The 19,024-nt window shown below is 52.3% G+C and overlaps 1 protein-coding gene across 12 annotated transcripts in view; it reads right to left on the bottom strand.

The window, feature by feature from the left end:
- PTPRS (protein tyrosine phosphatase receptor type S) overlaps positions 1 to 19,024 on the bottom strand; it is a 225,364-nt gene that overhangs the window by 70,746 nt on the left and 135,594 nt on the right. For 6 of the 12 annotated variants that reach the window (XM_078153987.1, XM_078153985.1, XM_078153983.1 and 3 more), the window contains exons 5-7: positions 18,148 to 18,336; positions 11,581 to 11,598; positions 6,970 to 7,080 (exon numbers count right to left, since the gene is read on the bottom strand). In XM_078153987.1, coding sequence (XP_078010113.1) covers positions 6,970 to 7,080; positions 11,581 to 11,598; positions 18,148 to 18,336 — 318 coding nt within the window. The remainder of the gene's footprint in view (positions 1 to 6,969; positions 7,081 to 11,580; positions 11,599 to 18,147; positions 18,337 to 19,024) is intronic. The other 6 variants (XM_078153982.1, XM_078153990.1, XM_078153984.1 and 3 more) reach the window with 1 other exon arrangement.

The following is a 19,024-nucleotide window of genomic DNA, read 5'->3' as shown; positions in this document are numbered from 1 at the left end:
TGCTCTGGAACACCAGGGCTCTCTCCATCCCAGAAGCCTCCCTGGCTGCCACGTCACCTTGATGACTCAGTCACTTAAAACCCTCAGGGCCTTCTATCTGCCATCCAAGTCCTGCCTTCCCTCTTCCTGTGCTTGGACAGTTGAAAAAACCCCACAAAAAAACCCCAAACCCATTTATCCCTATTCAATTTCATCTAATTAGATTCAGCCCAGTGTTCTATCTCCTTGTCTCTTGGCTCTGTCATCCAATACGTCAGCCACCCTTCCTAGCTTTGTGTCATCTGAAGATTTGATAAGCACATCAGCTGCTCCTTCATCCAAGTCATTGATAAAATGATGAAGAATAGCACAAGGCCCAGACTGAGCCCCAGGGCGCTCCACCAGAGACTGGCCTCTGGGACCAAGGGACTTAGTAGAAGCTAAAATGACATTTGGCAAAGTGATGAGTAATCAAGTGTGTGTGTGTGTGTGTGTGTGTGTGTGTGTGTCAGAAAGCTAGATGGGAGATTTCCCTTGCCTGTCTTCAGCACCTCACCCAGGGCCAGGTTCCAAGAAAATGTATGGGTTAGATGAGATAGCCACTGAGGTGCCTTCCAACTCTCAAATTCTGTGATTCTGTGAAAATCTAATCCAGTCTGATGGGCATCCTGGCAGCATCAGAAGAAGGCAGCAGCTCCCAGTCCCCTTTGATTACTGCTGAGTCCTAACAAGCCAGGAGTCCTACAGCTGAAGGGGAGGCTTTCCTGTCCATTCTCCATATGGGGCCTCACTTCATCTTAGGCCTAGGAGGGGGGAAGGAGTGGAAACAGGGCAAAACCCATCGGAGCCTGCCCTCTCTTCAGTGCAAGGCAGAGCAGGGATGGTGGCAGACTTTGTCATGGGCTCACAAGCCTGGTTGGTATGCCCAAATATGAAGTCACAGGTAATATGAAACCAACCAAGGTGGGACTTTGGTAACTTCTCAAGGACGCTCTGATGTCCAATGGGAAAGGTGTGGGGTATAAGGCAGAAAGGATGGGGAAGGTAGGGACTGTGGTGTGAAAATCTCTGCATCTTGGTGTTGGATAGAGAGGAGAAAAGGGGGGAGGAGAGGGAGAGAGGGAGAGAGGGAGAGAGAGAGAGAGAGAGAGAGAGAGAGAGAGAGAGAGAGAGAGAGAGAGAGGAGAGAGGGAGGGAGGGAGGGAGGGAGAGAGAGAGAGAGAGAGAGAAGAGAGAGAGAGAGAGAGAGAGAGAGAGAGAGAGAGAGAGAGAGAGAGAGAGAGAGAGAGAAGAGAGGAAGAGAGAATGTCATAACTGCCCTTGGATTTCTCAAGAATCACCTGGTGCTCAAACCAAGGACACTCGGAAAGTAACTGCCCTAGGTGTGGCTTGACCTCTTCCCAGGCCACTTTGTGGAAAGAAATGCTGCCCCCTAGGGCTGAGAGCCAGGGAGGGACCAGCAGTCAGCCCCACTCACTCTACCAGAGTCCCCACGAATGGACACAATCCCCATTGGCTTGCCTGCTTTCCCATTTACTTAGAGGAGAAGCCTCAGCTCAGAGCGTGGAAGGGGAGGAATTCAGGATCTCTATCCCCTTATCCCAACTTGGAGAATTAAAGGAGCATTGAATTTAGGGCTGGGAGGGCCCTTGGAGATCATTCCATCTTGTCATTCCTGTTACAGAGGAGGAAAAGGAAGCCCAGGATGGTGATAGGACGCTTCCAGGGCCACACAGGTAGTAAGGATCGGGGAGGACTTTGGACCCAGGTTGGGTCACCATGGCATCAACACAATGGACTGCTCCCTGGGCTCTTCGGGGAGCCCTAGGTCCCCAGACTCCACGGACAGGAAGACAGCTTTCCCCAGTATTTCTTGAGAAGGGAAGAGCTGTCCTGAAGGCAGTGAGGCACAGTAAAGACAGCACTAGATTTCGAGCCAGAGCATTTGGGTTCAAATGCAGAGGTTGCTTCTTACTGCCTGTGTGACCTTTAGGCCAATCACTGGACTTTCCTGGGCCGCACTCCCTTCCCCTGTAAAAAGTGGGGGCTGGACCAGATGACCCCTCGGGTGCCTTCCAGCTATACCTCTGTGATGTTCTCATCTGAGTACCCCCCAGAGCAGCACATGGCGGCTGCTAGGCACAGTGATGGCCACCTCTGGGGCAGGGCACTCGCCCACATCTAGCTCCATCCCAGGGCAGTTGTGGGGAGAAGGCTTTATGACGTTTCAAGCCTGAGAGAGAAACTGTGGTCACCTGATGTTCCTGTCAGCCCAGCCCCCAGGCTGGCCAGGTGCTGTTCTCTCAATGGGGCCAGGGCCCAGGCAGGCTCGACTAGCTTCACCTACATTACAGTACATCCCTATACTAATTAGACTCATTTGATGTTATAATATGTGTCATTCACTGGGAAACAGGCCAAGAGAAAGCATGCCTTTCACAATTTCACTGTGTCTCATGTCATATTTATTCTAACACTGGACAGGCAAATCAGGGGATCCTAATTGTGAAAGTCACTTCATCTGCCTGAGCCTCAGTTTCTCCATCTGTCAAACTGTGATAATGATACTTGGGGAGGGAAAGTGCTTTGTGAACCAGGAAGCATTGCAGTAATGGGACTGATGTACTCCCATTGAAATGATGATGATTATGGAATCTTAGACCTGAAAGGTCCCTTCAGGACAATATGACCCACCCAACTCATTTTGAGGAGGAGGAAAGAGAAAGGACATAGAATTAATGCTGGAAGAGACTCTGGAGGCCATCTGGTCCAAGCCCCTCATCTGACAGATAAGGGACTGAGGCCCAGAGTGGTGAAGTGATTTGCTCACGGTTGTAGCAGAGCTGAAATACGAAGCCAGGCGCTCTTTCCATCACCTGCACTGGACGGATCAGCCTATATTTACAACTGTGTATGCTGCATGCAGGGGGAACTCGGTCAATGCTGCTCCCCCAAAAGGGTGCCAGTATGACTGAGCAGTACTGGGCACAAAGTAGGCACTTGGTAAAATGCTTGTGCATTGACCGACTGACTAAGAGCTGAGGGTTCCTGCAGCAGAGAAGAGCTCAGAATGAGAAAAGGGAACTGCTCTGGGCTGAGGTTCCCACTCTGGGAAGAGGCAGGGTAGCTTCCAGGGACACGCCACCGAGAGACTGGGCCCGGCCCCCAGCCCAGGCTCTCTCCATCCTCCCAACCCCAGGAGCCGCTCTCCAGCGCTCCTGCACCCCATTTTTGGGCAGGCATTCCAGCTGGGTAACCCCTTTCCTGTGTGGTTCCGTTACCCCTTGGGGGGCAAGGGGTCAGGTCAGGCTGGAGGCAGGAACACTGGCTTTCTGCGCAACTTGCTGGAAAATAACACCCACACAGCGCAACCAGGAAACAAAAGCAAAGAAAAGGGGACAAAACTGAACAAAAGACAGAATATTCTTTAGGGGGTAAAACGAAACAAAGTAAAAATTTGGTTTAAAAAAAAACCAACACAAAAGAAAACCGACAGAACAGAAGAAATAAAGGAACGGAATAGATCACACACTCAGAAGGCGTCTTGAACCCAACGGATCAAATCAACGGAAGTGGCATGCAGAGAAGAGAGTGACATTCTCCCATCATGCATCAGGCCCAGTGGCCCAAACGCCAAGTTACCATGACGACGTAGAGTGCAAAAATTCAGCAACGACATTACCAACGGGATGCAGAAAGGCGCTCACAATGCAGGGCGTCGCGGGTAGTGACCCGCCCGGCGGGCCGGGCGCATCGGAAACATTTTCTCTTGCTTTTTCGCTCTTATTTAAATTTTTTTAATTGATTGATTGATTGATTGATTTTTGGTTTGTTTGTTTGTTTGTCTTAAGAATGTAAAAATGTGGGTAGAGAACGTAAAAAAGAAAAAAACACACCAACCTTCTCGTAGCTCTGAGGGATGTTAAGGGGGTTTGATGCGGAACACAATGACATGAGGAGAAGAGAAAAAATAAGGGGAAACACAGAGAGAGTAAAAGAGGCCTTCCCAAGGCTGTTAGCTGCAACCGTTCTTTGCTTGTTCTCGAAAACAAAATAAAAAAACTTCCAAAGTAAAAAAAAGCCAAACAGCTTCTGCGATTTGCCCCTGACACCGACTCTATCTCTACCTTGGTGGTTTTGTCTTTTGACATTTTCAAGTGTCCGAGCTCCAGGCCTAGGCCTGGGAAGGCGACAGGAGTTAGCTGCCACCACTAGCCCCCGCCTCCCCTGCCCCTGGTCCCCAGAGGGGGAGGAGTCAACGGGGCACCTTGGGGAACTGAGAAGACAAGGCCCTGGAGGTCCAATGCCTCCCCTTGGCCACCCCCACCCACCCACTCCACCCGGCATCCCTCCCCTGCCCACTCCACTGACCGCTCCCCCCCCCCAATTCCCAGCCCACCCCTCTACCCCCTGCCTGCCTGCTGGGGCTACTGCTTGTCTGGGAGGGTGGTGGGGCAGTCTCTGGAGACCTCAGAACTTACAAAGCTTCACCCAAGCATTTATAGAAAGAGACAGAAGGTTAGGGAGGGTTGCCCAGCAGCCACTGCTGAGCATGGGGGAAACTCGCCATGGGTACCTTGGTGGCTATTTTAGGTGTCTTGGGAGGGAGGCTTCGTTTGGTTAGATCCAAAGCTTTGGAGCTACCCAAATTCCCCTTCTCCCTTCACTTGCCTAGGCCCCCTTACCCTCACTGGCCACCATGGAGGGGATGGGAGAGAGAGGAGACTGTGGTGTGACTGGGGGGAGAGGGAAGGTTATTTTTGTTTATAGTCTTGGAAGGAGGCTTTTGGAGGCAGGTGGTGGGGAGGAGATTCCTTCTCAATTTATCAGTTTATCACAGCACTGGGAAGGGACTTTTAAAGGCTGCTCTGCCCAGCTCGCTCAGTTCAGTGAGAGACCCGAGAGTCAAACCTAGGTCCCTGGATTTCAGATTCTTTGGAGCAGAGGGGATCTGATACCCTCATTCTCTCACTGTAGAGGATTATGGAATCTCAGAATTCCACTGGGGCATCTAACTCTCTTGTTTTACATTTGGGGAAACTGAGGCTCAGAGAAGGCAGAGACTTGTTCAGCGTCTCATAACAAGTCAGGGTAATGCCAGGATTTGAACCCAGAGCTAGTCAACAGCCTAGGTTCTTTACTAGGTTATAAGAAGCTGCCTCTGCCCTGCTTTCTACCCTACTATCATTGGGCACACAGAGAGAGGAGGGGAACATTGGTGGATTTTTTTTAAAAAAAGGATGGCTCGGCATTCCTCCAAATCTAACTACCGCTTGATCATTCTCCATCTCCCAGGGCATTTATAGGAACCAGAGCCAGCCTGGCATCATAGTCCAAACCTGGGTATGTAGACTGGCCCCAGGGAAGCCCTCCAAGATGCCATGGCCCTGATACAGGAGGGCTGGGCGAGAAGTAATTTCTTTTTAAGAAAGCATCAAGACCCCTAAGGGGATTAACAAGGGTCTGAACGTAAGACTTCAGGAGTCAGAGAGAGGGAAGAGGACATAAGCCACGGAGGGAAGCCTGGGGCTGGGCAGGGCCTCTGGCCACTAGAAAGGGGCACACAGAGCCAGGACAGATTGTGGACAGGTAGGGCCTCTTTAAACTTTCCTGGGGTTCTCTGGGTAACAGCTAATAGGAAAACAAAAGGCCAGGGACAGGGCTGGGTTTAGGCACAGGTAGGCCGGGTAGGCATGGTTTCAAAGTTATTTCCCTTCCATCCTTATGACACCTGAAACGCCACCATTACAGCTTCCTTTTAGTAAGATGAAGATTTTACCAAGAGGTGAAAGTACAGATTCTGGACAGGTGGGCACACATTAAGCTATTACTTGGTCATTGGTGCCTTAGTATAACTGAGTCTCAGTCTTTTTCTTCCCTCCCCCACTCCAGACAGTAGGCTCAGCTAGAAGGGAAGCCAACGCCTGTATCTGGGTCTAGTTCTTGGAGCAGCAGTGGGGTGGGGGGAGAATCAGCTTCCAAGGCCAGGGGCTCCTTCATGCTCTCTGCTAGACCTAACCCCGACTCCCAGCTAACTGGGGAGGGAGTCTCATCTCCCCCTGGCAGGGGTTTTCCTGGGGCCCAGGGTGGGAGTGGACAGGGTTGGAGGGGGAGGAGGGGAGGCCCAGAAAGCAAAGCCAGCCCAGACAGAGGGGGGTGGGGTGGGGAGAGCTTGCAGCACAATACACCATGGGAAGCTGACTAAGGAGCACGGTGGGGAGGGGGTGGAGACCTGCGGGCTCCCCCTGGCCCGCAGGCCCAAGACGGATCACTCCCACCCTGACCCCTGCCAAGCTCCTGGCTTCCCTCCCAGAGTCCCTCCTGCTGGGCTGGGCTGGGCGAGGGGCAGCTCTCTCTCATCCAGGGGATGGCTAAGTTTTCTGGCTCTGGTTTAAGAAGAGCTCACTATGCCCCGTGCCCTCTCCCCCTTCATGACCTGCTGAGTCTGCTGGTCTAGCTAAGTGATCCCCCGCAGCCCTAGTACCTTCAGGGATTCCCACCTGGGGGACAAGTGGATCTTGCCAAGGGTCAGAGCTGGCAGCAGAGGTCAAACTAGAACCCAGTTCTTCTGTCTATTGGTACCTCGTCAGTAAGAGCTGGAGCTTGACTAGGGATGCCGAGGCCCAGACAGGTGAAGGTCACTGGGGGAGTGGCCGGGCATGGCTGGGACTAGAGCCGGCTGGTGGGAAGGGCTCTTAGAGAAGCCCCAATACCACCCAGTCACTTTCCGGAGGAGGAAGCTACTGCGCAGGGAGGCTCTGTCTGAGGGTCTTGACTGTGTGTCCCCCCCCCTTCCTGGTGCTCAGCTTTCCCAGCATCATCAGCCTGCCCTGCTACCTATCACCTGCCTCTCTGCTACTTTCCATCCCCAGCCCCGAATCCCAGATCTCTTGCTCGGGTCTGCGGGAGCCGGGGAGAACCCGGAGGGTACAGGGTGAGGGGGGCGGGGAAGAGACTGTGCCCTGAGTTTCGGGACGACGCGCTCCCTACCTCTCACGTAAAGGTTAGCGGGGGACGAGTAGCGCACTCCCGCGCTGTTGCTGGCCACACACTCATATTTTCCTTGGTCCGTCTCCTCGCTGCTCTCGATCTGCAGGGCACCTGGGGGAGGGTGGGGGATGGGGTGGGAAGAGAAGGACCAGAGGGAGTCAGTACCCAGGGCTGGGGGCCACTCCAGCTCTGGACCTCCCTGAGGCTGGCCTTCAGCTTGGCCCAGGCCTCTGCGAGCACTTGACTCAACACCTCCAGTATGAACCGAGCATCCTGGCTGGGTACCACCTAGCACAGGATCACACCCCGCTCCCTGATCCTCCCGTCAGCTACCACAGTCCCCCGAACCTCATCTTCTGCAATATCTTCTTTCGTACCTCTCTAATATACTCATCAAAGAAGTCTGACCACACGACTAAGACTGTACTAGACTGGAGGGCTGCGAAACATCCCTCGGCCTTCCTTCTGGGGAGGTCAACGTTGGGCTGAGCACGAGGAGTTTTAGAGATGAGAAGACTGAGGCTCACCCAGCTGAACTGATTCACCAAGGTCACAGAGAGCAATTCTAGGAACTTTAGAATGGGACCACTGCACACTACAGTACCCTCTCTTTAACTGATTCTCTTTATACTTATTCTGTTTGAATTTAGACTCTGTTGTTTTCCCTTTTAGAATACAAGGTCCTTGGGAGGAGGGACTGTTTTAGTCTTTGAGTCTGTACCGTCCCCCCCCCCCCCCGCCCCATCTAGCTGGGTTCCTGGCAACCAGCAGGCACTTAAGCCATGCTTGATGATTCAGTGATATGTTTTGGGGAGGGGAGGAATTTTATTCCTCTACCAGACTATAAGCTCCTTGAAGGCAGGGACTATGTCCCAACAAACCTTTGTATCACTCTCAGTGCCCAGTTCTGCACACAGCAGGTGCTTAACCTAGCGATGGTCTGCACACAGGAGGTCTGTTGTATTTACTGTCTTATTTCCCCTGCTGTACTTCGCTGTGGAGGAGCCCTGTCTCCCTAGCCTGATCTGAAGACGCCCAGGGCAGGCACCTGAGGCCTGTCCTCTCAGCTCTCTGCAGAGGGGAAGGGAGCAGCAGGGGGAGTACTCAGCAGATATAAGGTAAGTGGGGAGTGGCACCGAACGGCCGTTTAGCCCACACAGATGCTGACGGGCCAGGGGCCTAGACTGGGCAGCAGGGGCCCCTCGGGACAGCAGTGAGTTGATCTAGGATGGAGGGTGGGGGGTGGCTCATTCATACTGGCTCCCAGAAGGCCTCAAGAAGCTCTCTCCAAAAAGTACAGGCAGCCTGGTTTGGGTTCTGTGCTCCTGCATCAGCTGATGCTGGCCCACAATGGCTAATTTCCAGAGCAAGGACAAACATACAGCAAATTTTATATCTGTGTCTATTTTCAAGGTGAATCACTTATTTGTTTGATATTGGTCTACCCTGGAGGAGGCCATGCCACCCATGGGTCTGAATTTAAACAAATGTGTTGAATTTCATAGACCCTAATTAAATCCACCTGTGCCTAGGAAGGAGTCAATGAAAATGTGCATGAATTTCCACAAGTGTGTTTGAATGTCACACACCTTCATTTAGAAGGCACCCAAGAGAAAATTAAAAAAAAATAATATATATATATCTATATATCTGTAAGAAGGGGCTGGCCTGACAAGAGAGTTAATTGGGCAGCTGCTGAAGGCACTGGGAAGGTTCCTCCTGCCCCCAAATATCTCTCATTCAAGGAACACAAATGTGTGAAACCGCACCATTGGCTGCTTACGTCTTTGGGGATAAAGGCATGTTCTCCTCAGGCTCTTAAAAATGCAGGTAGCGTTGCTAGCCTCTTGGAGAGCGTACGCATCACATCTTACTGTGAGCAGGCTCACTGGGCTGTACCTAAGGAAGGGTGGTGGGGCCACGTTTCAGCATTTCACTGAGCCTAGATCCGGGCTTTCTTACAGGGAGTGTGGTGAAAGCCTAGGAGGACCTAATGTGTTTGAATTCATCTAGTTTCTCAGGTTTGGAGCCTTAAGGCTGTCTCTGACTCCTTACCAAATCTGCAGGACCTAGCAGACCCACTGGTCCGACTCTAGGATGGATCCTCATTGTTACCCAACTCGACTATGCCAACAGACTCCAGCCAGTCTCCGCTCTCAGCTCATTCTGATCCACCCTTCAGTGCACGGCCAAATTGGCCTTCCTTGTACACAGGTCTGGGCGATATCTTCTGTCTGCACTCAAGCTCCCCAGAACTTGGGGATGCTCTGCTGCTCCAGCCAGGCCGCCCTCTCTGCTCTCCTGCCTCTGTAACTTGGTTCAGAAGCCCTGATGGCTGAAATGTCCTTTTTTGGTTCTGTTCAATTTAAACCCCAACTGAAATGGCCACCTTCTTCTCCAACCTGCTACAGTGTAGCGCTCTAGCCCTAACGTACTTGTATATTAGTTATCTACATCTGCTCTCATTCCTCACTAGACTGTGAGCTCCTTGGACTGTCCAAGAGACTGCTAAGCTTTGCACAGTCTGGTACAAGTACGTGCTTAATAAATGTTTTATTGAAATGAATGAAATCCCATCCTAAGGACTTGTTAATTAATTGTTCTGCCCTGCTGAGGCCACGGATGGGAAGGACCTGTGTTAAACCGGGCAGGGACCTCACATTCATTCCACGACAGCCTGCCGCTTCAGTTCCTAGATCTCAGACTGACGGGCATTTATTACAGACAGAGGCTTGCTGCAGCTGGTGGAGACATGGGCTAAGGAGTTTGGGTCTGGACACCTTATACTTCTATAGTGCTTCAGACTTTTCAAAGCACCTTTACCTCCAGAAGGAGAAACTGAGGCTCAGAGATGGGAGGAGCCTAGCCCAGGGCTGCAGAGCAGAGCAGTGAAAGATCCGGGACTGGTCTCTGGTCTGCCATTCTCGGAGGCTTGAGTGCTTGAGGCCAGGTGGAAGAAGGGGCCCATCTCACCTCTGGTCTCAATTCAGGTCGCTCCGTTGGAGATTTTTACCTTGCACCCACTGACGCTGCCCATTCTCCTAACTTCCTTCTTGAGAAGCTTGAGAACCCAGAACCTGTCCCTCTGCCCTCTCCCCCTGCATACCTGCCCTAGAGAGCTCTGCCCCTGCCTCCACGTCCACAGGCACACGGTTCTGCCCTTCAGGACTAAGTCTGAGCGCCCAGACCAGGGTCACAGAACTCCGGAGAACTTCCTCATTTTACAGAAGTCCAGAAAGTTAAATTTTAGGCCCTGGGCTTCAGAAATGGTTTCATTTTCTTCCAGGGAGCCCTGGCTTACTTGTTTAATGAATTAAAATGAATTAAAAAAACAAGATTCAAACCCATGTTCCCTGACTCCAAACCCGGGGCTCTTTCCAGGAGGCCACAGCTCATGCACCTTCCCCCATTAAGGAAGGGTTTTCAGGACTCAGCTGGTTCTGGGCTGGGTCTGAGGGCCATAGGTGGGATAAGTCACCGCATTCTGGTCTGCCTGGGTGACTTCGAATCCACTCCTCCTGGTCTCATCATTGCATTCCCCAAGGGATGGCACAGCTCAGCTCTGTTTTCTCCCTAAGGCTGAGGACAGACTGTGCGTGTGGATGAATGTGTGGGGGAAGAACAGAGGAGCTACAGCTATATTCAGCGCCTGCCCTTCTCTACTCAAAGGCCACGCCATCTCTGTGGGGGAATCGGGAGTACACGCATAAGCGGCCTTTGAAGCTATGGACAGTTTGCTTGACCATTTGGGACTGATGCCCAGAACGGTGACTCATGGTTGGGGGAGACTCAGAGAGCTTTAGGGAGCAGCTCGTAGACACCCCTTATTTTCTGAATGGGTAAAACTGAAACCTAGAGAGAAGGGACTTGTCATGTGTGTGTGCGTGCATGTGTGTTGTATGTCTATATGTATGTGTATGCACACGTGCATATATGTATATGTGTTGTGTGTACATATGCGTATGCATGTGTATGTATATGTGCAGGGTGTGTGTGTGTGTGTGTGTGTGTGTGTATGTGTGTGATGGGGAACTGTCCTTTCTCTGGCCACTAGATCATTACAGGAATGAGGCCCAGAGAGGACTTCAAAAATAAGCTACTTCAACTCCCTCTTTTTTCAAGGCTCCCTCTTTCAGGTCTGGAGGGTGGTCAATAGCCAAGCCTCAATTTGAACCCAAATCTTTGGGCTCTACGACCAGCGTTACTGCCAATAGCCCACACCACATTACCCACGGGTGGGCAGCCCCTTTTAACCCCTTTTATGAGGCTGGGTCATCTGCAGACTTAGCAGAAGACCTGAGAAGGAATTCCCAGCCTTGGCGAGCCCAGACACACAAAGACCAACATTGAAACAGAGACAAAAGAGCACAGACACAGGAGGACAGGCCGGGGGAAGGGAAGGGAGAGGAGGGGCGTGGCACGTGGGAGGCGGGGGAGCCAGCTAAAGGCCGCCCTAGCTCAAGCTGGAACCCTGGACAGGAGGCAGGAGGCTGGGAGCTGAGGAGTGTGTGGAGGGAGGAGCCAGAGAGGGGGGGCAGGTGGGTGGGTGGGTGAGTGAGTGGGTGGGTGGGTGAGTGAGTGAGTGAGTGGGTGAGTGGGGAAGCCTCTTACCTCGGATCGGAGTACTTTCTGTAAGGGAAGCAAAGAGAGTCAAGTGAAAAACAGAAACATCTGGCCGGCCAGCTGAGAAAGGACCCCATGGAAGAGAAGACAGCCAATGGTGAGAAGCTGCCCAGCCTGCCTCTTTCTCTCTCTGGGCAACTGAAAATCTACCCAGCCTCCGAGGCCTAGTCTGTGGCCTACATCCACTGGGATGCTAGTCCTCCCTGCCCTCTGCCTTCTCTTAACTGGAAGTTCCTCAATCTTGTCCTGCTGTCTCCCACTGCCACACGTTTGCCCAGGCTGTCCCCAGGACTGGTACACACTCTCATCTCTGCCTGTTGAAATCTTTCTCTTCCCTTATGACCCAGCTCTACTACTGCCTCCTCCATGCAGTTTTTAGTAATCTCTCTTTCCTCAAATTTTCCTAGACATTTTGCCTGTCTTTTCTTTGCCCTCAACACGTTCCCTGGCATCAGCATTATCTGTGTATTTGTCAAGTTTTTCCCTAGGTTCACAGGACTGGGAGCAGAAAGGGGACTCAGCGATCATCTGGCCAGAGGATGACATGGGCTTCTAGATTTGGAGTTGGAAGGGACCGTGACGGTTGGGTAGTCCAACCTACTCATTTTACAGATGAGGAAACCGAGGCTCAGATTGAGTGACTTGCCCAAGACTGCATAGGTACTGGGGGGCAGAAGCCGTCTTCAGACTCAGGTCTCCTAAATCCAAATCCAACACTATTTTCTTTTTCCACGGTGCCCATCATTCAACAGATGAGGAAACCAAGGTCTAGGTCACCCAGGTGACCTGGGACAAGTACTAGAGCCTAAATTGTTTCCTGTACGTCCATCCCTTTGTTTCCCTTGTAGACCGCTCCTGGCAGGCAGGGCCTCTGGCATTTTTCGTTTTGAGAGTCGCCAGTGCCACGCTCAGGACAAGGAACATAGCACGCGCTTAACCAATTGCTGACCAAATAGGATTGTTAAAAATGGAACTGAATTCCAACACAACCCGGCCCTTGTTTCTCCACCTGGAAGCATTCCCTCCACATCTCTCCTTAACTACCTAAACTGGGAGGGCAAGGACTGGGGGGTCTCTCACAATGTCCCCATGCCCACCCTGGGGAAGTGCACAAGTTGGGCGTACAGGGCTGAACAGGACCGTAGAGGTCACTGACTCTAGCTGTCCCATTTTACAGAGGAGAAGAGTAAGGCCTGTAGAGACTTGGCCAAAGTCAGGGATGGTCAGCAGCTGGGCCGGCACTTGAACCCTAGCCCCCAGATCTAAATCCTTAGCTGTTTCTGCCCTTTATACTATGTGTGAACCACCCCGATGCTGCTGCCATCAGACCTGCCTGCTCCCATCACTACTGCAGGAGACTGACTCCTCATCGGCTAACAGAAGAATGGAGAGTGGGGAGGGAGGGAGGGCTGGGGTGCCCTATGCGGCCAAGCCTGTGGGTCAGTGCTTTGTCTCTCCCATCAACTCTGCCTTTTTCCTACTCTGGGAAACAAACCCGAGGGGAAGAAGGATGCACACAATGGAATTGTATTGCTGAAGCCTCTTTCCCTCCAAGGTCCCCTTCTGTTCCCTTGGAAGAGGGATGATCCATTTTATCGATGAGGGAATTCGAGTCCCAGAGGGGGAAGTGACTTCACTAAGGCCACACTGCCACTAAGTAGAGAACTAAGGTCTGAAAGCCGGGTTTGCTGACTCAGGGTGGCGTCTTTTCAAGCAGGCTCTCAGAAAACTGTTCAGCATGGAAGGACAGAGGGGGGATTTTTGCTGGACTGCTTAGGAAGGCTCGCTTCCCGGCTCCTGGCTGGCCATTTGGATGCAGGAGCCACGTTCTCTCCCCATCCTCATCATGCCCTGAGGGCACTGGAGTGGCAGCCCTCTCTGGGCCAGCCCATGTGCTCCCTCAGACCCCTTAATTCCCGCCCACCACAGACTCAAGACACCGGTGGAGAGCTGCCGGCCGGCAAAGGGGGGTGGGCTGTCTTCAGAAGAGAGGGCACAAGGGAACCACTGCCTAGGCATGATCAGGCCCCATTGTTCTCTTGGGACTGGCAAGTGGGGAGGTGAGGACATTGGTTAGAGAGTCAGCTTGGGAAGGGTGTTAGGAAACTTGGTTAGATGAGGAACAGATGGAGGGTGGGGGGGTCAGGAGCTCCCTCCCTCCAGGTTAATGAAGCACAGGGATTAGCTTTCGGGCTTGGAATTACACATAGGGGTGGGGGCAGGGTTCACAAGGACAGTCTGGGGGCAGGGGAGGGATCGGGCAAGAGGGAGGGTCTGGGGAAGAGAGAGGAACAAAGTGGGTTGGAGACCCATTAAGGGGGAGCGACACAGTCTTGGGGGGACTCCTTTTAGCTCCCCAAGGGAAAAGGAGAAGAGACCAAACCAGCCAACTGAGAGACAGACACCTCTGTTGAGTCAGATGGGATATCAGGCAGGGGTAGAGCGGCTGAGGAGAAAGAGGGAGGGAGCAGGGGACAGAGCCCTGCCTCTTCTGGAGATCTCCAATATTACGCTCCGTCGCCCCAAGAGTAAGCCAATTATTCTACCACCATGGGAGCTGGGGGGACAAAGGCAGGTGTCCTTGGGGTGAGAGGAAGGAGACTGGAGTTTCATGCCTAACCCTACAAACTGTTAAAACTGAGAGCCACCTTGGAGATCGGCCTCCTCATTTGAAAGATGAGGAAACTGAAGCCCAGAGATAGAACTGACTTGTGCAAGGTCACACAGCTGTGATGCAAACCCAAATCTTTTGACATGGCCAAATCTATTGCTTTTTTCCCCCTATTCTACCCTGCCTTGGCTGGGGACAGAGAGACAGGGGCTGCTCTCCTACAAGACATCCTCCCCCTTACTTTCTTCTTCCATCAGAGGCTGAGTGACACCAGGGGGCTGGGAGGAGCTCGGGTTTGGGGCCTGCCCTCAAAGAGAGAGGATCCATCAACCAAAATCAGGTATAAGGACCAGAGTTCTGCGTTAAAGACTGTCCTTCCTAAGGGACAGATGCCAGTGATGGATGGATAGACCAGCCTGCCTCTGCCTCTTCTCCATCACCAATACCAGCTGAGGCCCAACCTGCCAGGGACCTGGGGAGGGATGGGGAAGACCAGTGCACTGCGGGTTAAGCAGAGGGCCTGTCTCCATAGTAACCAGAGAACACGTACCAATGCCTTCTTTGTGTATGCACTGCTCTCCCAGGAGGATGTGGAAGGAAAAGGGGCAGAGCAGAGGGAAGTGAGTGTCTCACACTCATAATGTCAGGGCAGGAAGTACCCTCAGAGATTCCCCTTATTTTACAGATGGGGAAAATGAGGCTCAGAGAGAAGTCACACAGACAGTCATCAGGAATGGAGGTTAGAACCTGGGTCTCTTGGCTATCAGGTCAGAGGTCTTTAGATTCAAGGAATACTGTAAGTCTAAGGAACCTTAGCAATCGGTCCTACCTCTTCATCTTACTGACAGGGAAACTGAGGCCCAGGGAAAGGGACAGGATTTATACAAGTCGTACAACAGGTCGGTGGCAAGGCTGGGCCTAGAATCCAGCTCTCCAGGGCATTTTAATCTTGAGTGAAAAGGCTCTCACAGACATCTCTCATCTCTCGCCTTTTAGATTAACTAAAGTCCTCAAGGGATTGTTGGTCTAGGGTTTGAGCCAGGCTGACCTATTCCCTGCCCGCCATGCACTCTCAGGAGTTCCCATTCCTCTGTTACAGATTTATTTCTTTGGTATTTGGAAAACTTTTCAGTGCCCAAGAGTCTCCCATTAAAATGTAAACCCTCCTCGGGGTGTGGGACTAGCTGCTGTGCCTGGGGAATGGTAGGCAGGGGGATAGAGACAGCTCCCACCATTTTGCTGGACCGAACACATCACAGAATGGTAGGCAGGGGGATAGAGACAGCTCCCACCATTTTGCTGGACTGAACACATCACACAATTGCACATTATTAGAGCTGAAAGAGTCATGAAATAGCCAGTCCAATACCCTCATTCTACAGATGAGGAATCTGAGGCTCGCCTAAAGCCAGAGTACGTGGCTAGGCCTCTTCACTCCAAGATCTAGTTCTTTTCACTCCAACATTCTTCAGTCACAAATAATTTCTCCCTCATGAGTGGTGCCATGATAATCCCCACTCCCTTCCTCCCTCTAGGGCCTGGATCACTGTGGGAGGCAGCATGGTGTGACAGAAAGGATGTAAGCCTTGGAGACAGGACACCTGAATTTGAGCCTGGATCTGACATGTTCTAGTCATGGGACAGTGGGCAAGTCACTTCCTTTCTATAAGCCTCAGCTTTCCCATCTGTAAAATGGGGCTAATAATACTGCCACTGTCTACCTCCCAGGGCCACCGTGAGAAGTCATCATACTCTGTAAGTTTTCAAAGCATGACAGAAAATGGGTGTTACTGTCATCATCAATTAAAGACTCACTGCTAAAATTCTCGCACTTATTTCTTCTCATGGTGGGACAGTGTCTAGGGGGCCACTGAAGGCCTTGCTGGGGGACAGCGATCTCTGACAGGTCCAAATAAGCTGAAGTGGTGGTGATGGGGGAGGGATGTCATCCTGGCCATCGTATTAGGTAAAATGGAAGTGGGCTCTGTTTGTACTGGTCAGGTGGTACCCATGCCAAGCAATGCCAACTCCTAGCTCCTCCTAGTATTTTTAGATGTGAAACTCTTCCCTCCCTCCTTTCTTCCCCAGGGCAGGGATGAGATAGAAAGGCCACCCTTTCTTGCCCCCAAAGGCTGCCACCCCCAGTCTCCTTTCTCCTTCCTTCTCCTTTCTCTGAGGTTCTGGCCTTTGGTGCCCCCGAGGACAGGTCGTTCTGAGGGAGAGAGGGCTCCTGGTGAGAGGGGTTAGTAAACATGCCGTGTCTAAAGCTGTTAGGGTGGTCATTAGTTCTGGGGTCAGGAAGGACGTTAGCTGTTTAACTTGCTTGATCAAACAGACTTACCAAAGGTCTCTGAACGTTTCAAATAGTGAATCAGAAAAGAAAACATGAATTTGTTAAGTGGGTTATTCAGACAGTAGCAGCCCCTAAGTGTGATGGCTTTTCTGGTCTTGGGTCCTTCCCAGATCCAACCACTGCTGACTCACAGAAGAGGAGTCACAAACCCCAGCAGGTCTGACACCCTTCCCCACCTCCCCCGGGTAGCACCCTTGTCTGGAAACTCTCAGGGCTTTGAGGATGCCATCTCTAGGGGGGACTTTCTGTAGAAAGTCTGCTTTCCCCAAATGGGGGGGTTGGGTTTGAGGAGCATGAAGCTGGGTTTAATTTGGAGGGGAGGACAATGTGGCAGGTCCCAGCAGCTTCATTTGCTAGGTGAGGACATCTCTAAAGACAGAAACTCAGAAAGAAATCCTTCTGCTGGCTCACATACCTGCCCAATAAAAGAGCTCTCATTGGGCCTGTCCTCATCTCACCTCCCAGTTCCCCTGGGCAGCTCTCTTCCTGATTTCAGGGGGCTCCTAGGACACTTCGAGGTGCAGAATAGGGGGACGGGGCACTAAAGAAACCTAGCTACTCCCATCTGATCAGCCAGGGGGAAGAATCTGGGAGAAACATGAAAGAGCTTCAGTATTCTCTGATCACAGCTCAACAGGTGAGGTTTTGAGAGGGAGACTGAGAAAGAAGAGAAGCCAGACAAGGCACATGTGTCCATGTGTGAGGTTTCATCTCTAAACTGGACAACATTAGGAACCAGATGAGGCTTTTGTCGGTAGCTCACAGCACAGAGACATATATGTATATGTGTGCATGCACACGAGCCAATCACATGGCACCATATATGCCAACAGCTGTGTGTGCAGACACACAGGTGTACTCAGGCAGGGACCGACAACGCGGCCACACTGATACCGGTCCGTGTGTGTATGTGTGTACAGCCACATTTGTGTGCCTGCAAGGTGTGAACATGCGGGTGTGCATGTATCTGTGTGCATATACGTGTGCACACACACATGCATAAAATAATACTTGGGGAACTCATGAGAAAGAAAACAGCTACAAACACGGACACGTATATAAGCAACACTACACCCCACAAACACGTGATCCGATGGACAGATGGACGAACAGATGGGGGAAGACAAACAGAGCCCAGTGCCCGGCACCGAGCAGATACACACAGCTGTCAGGGGAGTGGCTCTTATTGGGATGACCCCAGGGCCACCGGAGAGGCCAAAAGGCGAGGCCTGCCCTCGCCTGAGGGAGAGCCAAGGCCACAGAGAGACAGGCCGGGCCTTCCATCCCCTCTCCATGAAGGCCCTGGAGGATGCCCTGAGCCTGAGGCCGGCCCCCACAATGCCGGGTGCATATGGAAGCCTCTTGCTTGTATCAGAAGGGGTTGGAGGGAAGACTGAGGTGCTTCCTTCCCCTCCAGAATGCAAGGATCAGAGACCATGACTGGCCAGGCAGCTTTTGGTCCAGAGGCAGAAGGTCCTTCTTGCCTGGACACTTCTCTAAGGGCCACCTTGCCCAGTACAGCACTGTCTTTCCTGTCTGACACCCCGTGCCCCACCCCTCCCCCAGCCCCTTTCTCTGCCCAAATCCTTACCTGATCTCAGCTGTTTGATCCTGCCATTGCTGGTGCTGGGGTCCACTGGTAGAAAGTCTTTGAACCAGGTGATTTCGGGGTCTGGGTTTCCGCTGGCCGCACAGAGCATGGTGGCAGTCCTTGTACGCTCTACCACCTTCAGCTGGGGGCCCATGTCGATGTTGGGAAAGCCAGGGGGCAGCTGGTCCTCTGTGGAGAGAGCAGGCCCATTGGTGATGGTGGTGGTTAGGGGGTGGGTATTTGGGGCAGAGGCCAATAGGACACCTCCATACGTGGCTCCAACCCCCACCAAATTCACCCACTTTTTAACCTTCCCCTAACCTGTTCCACTGTTTGGGAAGGTAGAGGGGAAGGAGCCCTGGACTGGGAGATGATGGGTTCAAGTGCCCACTCTCCATTGACTGACTGCGAGGCCTCAGCTGAGTCATCTACCCTTACTCTGAGTCTCCTCTGGCTGTGAATATGAGTGGACTAACGGGTTAAAATGGATTCGGGAGTTGGGCAGCCAGCCAGCGCTGTAGGCCCGCTTCTGAAACTCACTCTCTGGGTCATCTTGGGCAAGTTACTGATGCTCTTTGGGCCCCAGATTCCTCATCTGTAAAAAGGGGTTAGTCCCTGGCCCACCAGCCTTCCCAGGAGTGCAGTGAGGACCGAAGGAGACAACAGATATGAATGTAGGGACGAGGGAGGGCTCCCCTGGGGCTGATGGCCTCAATCAGCTGTCAGGAACCTCTGCAAAGTAATTCTGAGCAGGCAGTGAGGTGGGACCACTGACTGCTGGGCTCCTGCCATTCAAAGCTTTCCAAACTGTGTCAATAGGCTCAGTGGCCTAATTCAGAGTATGTGTGCAGGGAGGGGGAGAGGGAGCTGCAGCCAG

Source organism: Phascolarctos cinereus, unplaced genomic scaffold (genome assembly GCF_003287225.1).
Source record: "Phascolarctos cinereus isolate Bilbo 61053 unplaced genomic scaffold, phaCin_HiC Scaffold_4;HRSCAF=312, whole genome shotgun sequence".
Taxonomy (NCBI): Eukaryota; Metazoa; Chordata; class Mammalia; order Diprotodontia; family Phascolarctidae; genus Phascolarctos; species Phascolarctos cinereus.
Note: the sequence above shows the minus strand (reverse complement) of the source record. Positions and strands in the feature narration are given on the sequence as shown.